This window comes from Larimichthys crocea, chromosome I (genome assembly GCF_000972845.2).
Source record: "Larimichthys crocea isolate SSNF chromosome I, L_crocea_2.0, whole genome shotgun sequence".
NCBI classification, from domain to species: domain Eukaryota; kingdom Metazoa; phylum Chordata; class Actinopteri; family Sciaenidae; genus Larimichthys; species Larimichthys crocea.
This window is the reverse complement of record NC_040011.1, coordinates 30,165,389-30,173,537: the sequence shown is the minus strand read 5'-3', so window position 1 is coordinate 30,173,537 and position 8,149 is coordinate 30,165,389. Positions and strand designations below refer to the sequence as shown.

Below are 8,149 nucleotides of genomic sequence, written 5' to 3'. Positions count from 1 at the left end.
GAACCAGCTGTGTGTTTTGGAGTTTGAGCACAAAGAGCAGGAGCGGACAGGAGCAGCGCTTTACAAAAGCGAAACGGGAGAATGAGCTGAGACACTTTATAACAAAAACAAACTGAGATATTTCTCGAAGCTTCTTTTTTTGTTCCACTTCAGGACTTCTTCAGATAAACTGGTGCTTCCGTGGTTAAAGGTGAGCAAGACAACAGCTGTGACAGGTTAGCGTTAGCAGCAGAGCCACCGGTTATTTCAACTATCTATCGGTTTACATAAAGACTGCAGCCACTGTGTGCACACTATACTGCAATAATTAGTCTTATTTGCATGTCATCTGGTTTTATCTGTGTTGTTTGAGCTTCTTCCTTGCAGGCCTAAAAGGGGGGGTTCCCTAAATTGCAACAGGACACATCACGTTTCCAGTCAGGACACTTAAAGGATGTCAAGTATAGGAGGGCTTACATCATAATGTCTGAAATAGACCTGACCTGTTTGCTACGAGAGAAAACAAAATGATTTGACATAAATAAACCAAAACTAAACTCAAAACACAACATGCACTTGCAGATATAGGATGATAAAATAAAATAAAAGGGAATTATGCTGTTTAGTACTCATATAAGGCATATCAGTCTGCAGGCTGTTAAAGCAAACACACCACCAAGGCTTTAGTGACTCATCCTGAATGGAAATGTGCAGGCACTCCTGCTGGCACATGTTTGAAAGCCACAGGTGTCCGTTGCTGCTATGGTTAGATATACTGTCATCAGAAAACAAGACTTTCTAGGTAATATATAAAGTGTTTACTCTCTTTCTCTCTTTTTTTATTTATTTGTATGCAGTTTTATTGCCATTATTTTGTATGTAAATATAATATTCATACACAAGTATCAGAGGGAAAGTGTCCTTTCACCACAGCTGTCACTTCCTTCTCCCTGCCAGCTGTTCTGCCTTGAACATGTGCTTTCTTACTCTTGCTGCAGTACACACTTATCACACATATCACTTACCGTTGTTGTTTTCAGATGCTCTCAAACATCACTAATGTGTTGTCTCATATCATTTTCAGCCATGGATCCATCGCTAACCGGCAACCCAGCCACCCCAAAGCCCAGTCCCTCACCTCCCGCCACCCTGAGGCCAGGCCTTTCCTCTTCAAGCTCATCTTCTACCCCAACCGCACCAACCCCAGAGCGCTCCAAACCTAAACTCACCATCCCAACACCTCCGACGACGCCCTCATCTTCTTCCTCCACTGCCTCCCCTCGGACTTCTCCTGGTCTCTCCTCCCGTTCTTCCTCCCTGTCCACGCCCCCTGTCTCACCTCTCCGTCAGCCCATCAGGAGCCCCTCTCAGGTGGGCAGATCTCAGCTTAATGCAGCCTCTACGGAGAATCCTCCAAATGGATCCACAGCTGCTGGAGCTAAGGCTCCACATCCTCCTCCCACACCTGAACCAGGTGAGAATCAAACTTTGACCCTTTTGACACTTTTAATTGCAAAATGTTTACTTTGCTCTTCTCCACCAATCAGTGCAGCCAACACTCCCTGTTTACTGTGTGTACTACAGTGTCTCCATGACAACCAAAGACATGTACCACAACATGTAAAGCAGCCTCTCCCACTTTCTGCTGACTTGTGGAGAAAAGCCGGTCTCACCCCTATCTTTCCATCGACCATTTCAGCTCTGCTTTCTTTGCACTAACCAATATCCTGCATGTAAAGTTAACGTAGTAGGAGATCTCCGCACTGCACTGGGGATATCGCATGTTATTTTGTTGCATAGCTTTGCACTGATGTCTGCATATGTAAATAGGGCGTATTAATGGGAAGTGTGAAATATAACACCTCAGTCATTTAATCTGGACCAGTTTTTTTTTCTCCATTAGATCCAGTCCTGTTGTCTGAAACATACAAACCCTGCACCATGTGTCCAACAGTGTATATTTGAACACATAATCATAACGAAAGTGAAAATGTGAGATTGCACGGATTGCATCACCACGAAATCCTGCATTTTACATCAGGGAAGCTTGCAGCTGTTGTTGACAGTGCTAAAGCAACAGTTATTTTAGGGCTCAGGCAGAGGATCAGGGTATGAGCAGCGTACCAGGAGCATTGACAACATCTGATGGACCCCCGCCTCATACAACAAGTATCACTTACAGCTTGTGGGTGTTTTGAATCTTGGAAAGTGTTTCTGCATTTCATGCCACCTCTATCTTTTTCCTATTATACATGACTAGAAAGATGTTGATCATGTTTTAAGTACAACAAATGGGGACAGTTCACTTTAAAAGAAGAAGCAGAAGACTTATTTTCAGTGTGAGCTGTAGCTCTGGATTAGCAGAGAGCTCAGAACTCATCAACCAAAAGGAGATGATAATTCAACCAGAGGGACTTTCTTATCAGGACAGAAGCTGTTTCTGACAGGATCTGACTCATGATCACTCATAAGACTGAACCGTTTCCATAATGTCTCTTTGTCTGGAACATTTCTGTATTTTAAAAGCAAAGATCGGAGAAAATCAAACTGTGACTTTAAATATTCACCTGAATGAAACTTCATTTAAAGTTTCTTCAAGCTTCAGTCTATAGGCATGAAAAATAAACGGTTTGTCAGTCGAAGCATTAACTTGAGAAAGAAACAGCTTGGTCAGCAGTTTCAGCCTCTAAAAATAGGAGGAACTTGGATGCGATACTTTCACTCCACTGTGCCATGATTAGACAGCTCTGTATGTGTGTCTTGTGAGGACACACGCTTGTTAATTTTAGATCTTTTACTTTTAGAGCTTGTCTTATTGCCTTTGTGATATATAAATAGAGTTGCCTCACCTTGTCAAGAACAGTTGCAACTAGGACAAAGGACATCAAGTTAAACTGTTTCATCTTCAGTTCAAATCCTACAAGAGAAAAGCCTTTTGAATTAACTGTCTGTTTAATGTTATCCACCTATTTGCATGAGAGCTACATTAGTAAACCCTTAGCAGCCACAAATTTTACACGAGAAGGCATGTTGTTAGGAAACAACATATATTATATATAGGAACATCTATATATAATAAGGCCTGTGACTCTACTTTAGAATAATTTTTTGTTTCTTTCAGAAGACCCGGAGGAGGAGGTCACTTTTGAGGACCTGGAGGAGAGAGCAAAGTCAGGAGATGCTAAAGCACAGACCAAGGTCGGTGTCAGTGAACATATTGCAAATGATTTTAATGACCAGATGGTGGGCACAGAACAGATCAGCCAAACAATTATAAAAGGGTTTTTTTAGAGCGACATATTGATGGGAAGGACAGTGCATGAGTCAACTAAGTCACAGCAATGCTTGGCCTGCAAGTCAAACTGTGTGTGTGTGTATGTCCAGATGGGGCGTTACTTCCTGGCACTGGCTGAAGAAAGAGATGAGGAGTTGAACAATTGTACAGCGGTCACTTGGCTCATCCAGGCTGCTAAACAAGGCCGCAAGGATGCCGTCAAACTGCTGCAACAGTGCTTAGCCTCCAGGAAAGGTACTGAAATCTCCCACTGCTACCTTCAGTCTCTTAGCAAAGTGGCATAAAAATCATCGGTTTGATGTTATGAATTGGTCAGATTACCTTTCACATGGGTGCTGGGAATAGTTGTCCATCCTCAGTGTGCATATTTACATTCTTGTTTTTTCAGGCATCACTCTGGAGAACTTTGAAGAGGTCAAGAAGTTGTGTACAGAGACACGATTTGAGAGAGGAGTTCGGAAAGCAGCTCTGCTGATGTACTGGAAGTTGAACCCAGAGAGGAAGAAGGCAGTGGCTGTCTCTGAGATGCTAGAGAATGTTGAACACGTTCACACAGAGCCAGGTACAGCAGACGATACTATATATATATTGTAATTTAACACTGAGCGTTGCATAGTTGTGTTGTGTTATGGGGAATTATTTGTCTCTTGTATCTACAGGCAAACCAATCTCTCCAGGCCCACTGAACAGCTCTGCTAAGAAACAAAGGAGAGTCCTGGAGACTATGGTCACCAGTGAGGGTATGTGTGGTTTGAAACGTGGATGCAACTTGTAGGATGAAAAAAGTGTCTATGTACAGTGTTCAGATTTCCATTTGCTTGTGTCTTGTGTAGCCAACTCCCATGTGGGTCTTGACGACTTTGTCGAGATGACTAAGAAGTACGCTCAGGGTATCGCACCTTCACCAGTCATGGCTGCAGCAGGAGGAGGTGACGACGACGATGACGTAGTAGTGAAACATCCTGATGATCTGCCCTTACACCAAAAGGTAGGAAGCTCTCAGACTTTCTAAGGATGTGCATTTCTTGTATTCTGGGACCGTGCTGATGTACTGACACTGTCCTCTCTTTTGTTTCCCCCAGCTGCTGAAGTTCCCTCTGTATGCTTTGCTGGAGATCAAGGAGCACCTCATCGACTGGGCGTCACGGGCTGGCATGCAGTGGCTCAGCACCTTGATCCCCACGCACCACGTCAATGCACTCATCTTCTTCTTTATCATTTCCAACCTCACAATTGACTTCTTCATCTTCCTCATCCCCCTGCTAGTTTTCTACCTGTCATTCTTCTCCATGGTGATCTGCACACTGCGAGTATTTCAGGTTAGTCACTGCCGTCATCCGTTTTGTTTATTTTGGTAATATTAAATCTGTAAACATGAGCTTTTTTTTTTGCTTTAGGTTTGTGTACTAGAGCATAGACATACTTATCTGTGGAGGTACAAGTAAACAGAAATTAATACGCATCTTTTCCTACAGAATTCCAAAGCATGGGAAAATTTCCGGGCCCTGACTGACTTGCTGACTCACTTTGAACCCGGTCTAGATCTGGAGCAGGCTGAGACTAACTTTGGATGGACACACTTGGAGCCTTATCTGTAAGTATATGAATCCATGTGGAAACGCATTCATTCATTTGCTCACTTGACTGCCGTAAATGTTTGATCTGTTTTACCGGCAAATGTAAGGTTTGGTTTTGTTCAGGTTTTAGTAGTTTTAATAGTTAATATATTGTGCGACTTTGCGTGTTCTCAGGTATTTCCTGCTCTCGGTGGTCTTTGTGGTTTTCTCCTTCCCCGTTGCTGATAAATCCTGGATCCCCTGTTCCGAATTGGCCGCTGTCGCCCTCTTCTTCACCGTCACCGCCTTTCTCAGCCTTCATGCCTCCGCTCAGCTCTTTGCTCGTAAAGCCCTGCTCACGGAGGTCCTCTCCGGAGCGTGCTCCCTTACCCCACTCCTGCCAGAGTCCTTCTGGTTCCTCAGGATCTTTGGGATTACATGGATCACTCTGCCTTTAGGGGACATAGTGGCATTGAACCTGGGGATACCGTGTGTTTTGTATGGGCACCTTTTCTACCTCCTCTTCCGTATGGCCCAGCTCAGAGGCTTCAAGGGCACTTACCTGTGCCTGGTGCCCTATATGGTTTGCTTTACTTGGTGTGAGCTCACCTTGGTGTTCCTTAATAACGCCTCCGTGATAGGACTCATCCGCACCTGCGTTGGCTACTTCCTCTTCCTTTTCGCCCTTCCTATACTTTCACTGGGCATGGCCGCGATGCTCATCATCCAGTTACTGCAGTGGTTTCTCGCCCTGGAGCTGACAAAGATGTTGGTCACGCTGACAATTTGCTTCGTGCCAGTAGTGCTGAGGCTTTGGACCAGATTCAGCCTCAACCCCGTAGCAGTTTTTCGCTCTTTGTCAGGAAGTAGCATTGTCAAGCTCATCCTGGTGTGGCTCAGTGCGGTGGTACTCTTCTGCTGGATGTATGTCTACAGGTCTGAAGGCATGAAGGTTTATAACTCCACCCTTACGTGGCCTGAGTACAGCAACCTCTGCGGCCCTATGGCCTGGAAAGAGAACAACATGGCCCAAACTCAGATTCTCTGCTCGCATCTCGAAGGACATCGCGTCACCTGGACTGGGCGCTTTAAATACGTCCGCGTGACCGACATCGAGAACGGGCCTCATTCGGTTATCAACCTGCTGCCCGTATTTGTGGGGAACTGGATGCGGTGTTTGTATGGTGAGCCCTATCCTTTGTGTGAGGAGGTGAAAAACTCCACAGCTGCTCCACAGCCTCTGCCTGCGCCGGCTCCCCCTCCAGTACATCCACTCTGTAAACTTAAAAAACTGGCCAAGCACGAATGCCACATCAAACGCTTTGATCGATACAAATTCGAAGTCACGATGGGCATGCCGCTGGAGAGGAAGACCAAGGATGGGACGATCATAGAGGACGAAGACGCAACTAAGGACATAGTTCTGCGGGCTAGTAATGAGTTCAAGTCTGTGCTTTTACACTTAAACACCGGAAGCCTGGTGGAGTTTAGTACCATACTGGAGGGTCGTTTAGGCTCCAAATGGCCCGTGTTTGAGCTAAAGGCCATTCACTGCATGTCGTGCACCAACGCACACGTGCTAAGCCGCAGGCAGTACAAGATTGAGCACGACTGGAGGCGCACGGCTCAGTCCGCCCTGCAGTTTGGCTTCGACTTCTTCTTCAACCCCTTCCTGACCGCTCAGCTGGAGCCACACTCGGAGACTGAAACAGAGGCTGACACGCCAGAGGAGGGGTAGAGGGTGAGAGATCTGGTAAACGCACCTCTGGGATAACTAAGATATATGATAATGATAATACTATATTCAGTTTCAGGACATTAATGATTGTACAACGCTGTTCTACACAGAATATAATTGCAATACTGGCGATTATTTAGTACCGTTATTTAGGGTGCACAGAAAGAAAGACATTTGCGTTGTAACTTGAGCAAGTGTGTGTTTGCATTCTTATAGCTTTTGAGCCAAAATGTGTGAGAATACATAATATAATGAAATTAAATGTACAAAGAGGAGAAGCACAAACTTATAGGGTTTTAAGAATAAATCATTTTACTGCTTAACACTAAAGGAAGAAAAACACAATCTAAAACTTCTCAACTGTGCTCAGTGGTGCATCTCATCTAGTTTAGGCTAACTTGTGCTCATCACGGTAAGTCTTTTAATGAAGTCACTCTGGTTTCTTATACAAACACTGTGTGTGTTTCATACATTTCTATGTCTGGTTATCAAATATTTGTGGCCAAAATCATCAGTATTTACTTTTGTACAGCTTCCTGTTAAACCTTGTTATGCCTGTGGTTCTGCGAGGGTTTCTATTGCTGTCAAGCTTTAATAATTTAACATTATATAGTCTATGTTTAGTATGTAATTTTGAAATGTATTGGAAATAAGATTTCAAGTGCCTTATAAGATAGAAATAGTCTCGATTCAAAAATAATATGGACATCATGTCTTTAATCCTTAACCTTTAAGAAGTTCTCTGCCTTCTCTGTTCTCGTGTGTCTTCTCCTCCCTTTGTTTGCCTCCATCTCTGCTGTGCAGAGATTTAATATATTGAATATTTGCAGTCCCTGAGTGATGACGTGTTTCAAATTAGGATGCCACTACTGTTTTCTATACTGTGACCCATAAAGATAAAGAAAACATTTTGCTTGTTGTTCTTTATTTTGGACATTAGTTGCATTATAGTGATTTTAGACATTTGAAGGTATAGTAAGTGATAAGTCTTCATTTTGCTCATGCATTTGAGATTCAATTCAATAGGCCAGAAGACATTTTGACATGTAACTGTAGGAAAAGCAGCTATACTCAATATTTTTCCTAAAAACACATAAACCGATGTGTCACTCTCACACACTCAGATGACGTATTATCACCTGAATCTGCAGCTTCATCCATCTTTTTATTAATTTCTAAGAACTCACTTTACACTACATGCTCACCACCAAACAGCAGACAGACATAGTTAGCCACTAGTTGATGAACATAGTGGAACATTTAGTAACTGCTGGATGTGGAAACCTCTAACTACTATTAGTTTGCTGTTATCAACTTAAAAAGTCATGATGTGTTTAGCAACAGTCTGTAAATGTGATTCTCTGGGGAATGCTCAGATATTAGCAAGACTATTAGAATCCAGGTTAGAATGATTCGTTCAGAAAAGTACAACATAGACAAACCTTAGACAGGAAAGAAATGATCCTAGACAAACATTCATTGAAACTTGAAAAAGTGAGTTCACACGATGTGTAGAAAGAAAAGAACAAAACAGGCAGTTTATGTCTTATTTTAAAAAATCCTTGGCTCTTATTGACTGAT

The 8,149-nt window shown here is 43.3% G+C and overlaps 1 protein-coding gene across 2 annotated transcripts; it reads left to right on the top strand.

The window, feature by feature from the left end:
- On the top strand, positions 1-7,476 carry wfs1b (Wolfram syndrome 1b (wolframin)). 2 transcript variants are annotated; one of them, XM_019276022.2, is made up of 10 exons: positions 1-190; positions 1,064-1,453; positions 3,104-3,177; positions 3,364-3,508; positions 3,663-3,836; positions 3,934-4,014; positions 4,108-4,262; positions 4,357-4,593; positions 4,750-4,868; positions 5,026-7,476. In XM_019276022.2, the coding sequence occupies exons 2-10, from the start codon at positions 1,066-1,068 to the stop codon at positions 6,566-6,568; spliced, it is 2,916 nt and encodes a 971-aa protein (XP_019131567.2). In that variant the 5' UTR covers positions 1-190; positions 1,064-1,065; the 3' UTR covers positions 6,569-7,476. The 2 variants fall into 2 exon arrangements, with proteins under 2 accessions (XP_019131567.2, XP_010733795.3); XM_010735493.3 differs by having other exon boundaries at positions 3,101-3,177.
- The last annotated feature ends 673 nt before the right edge of the window (positions 7,477-8,149 follow it).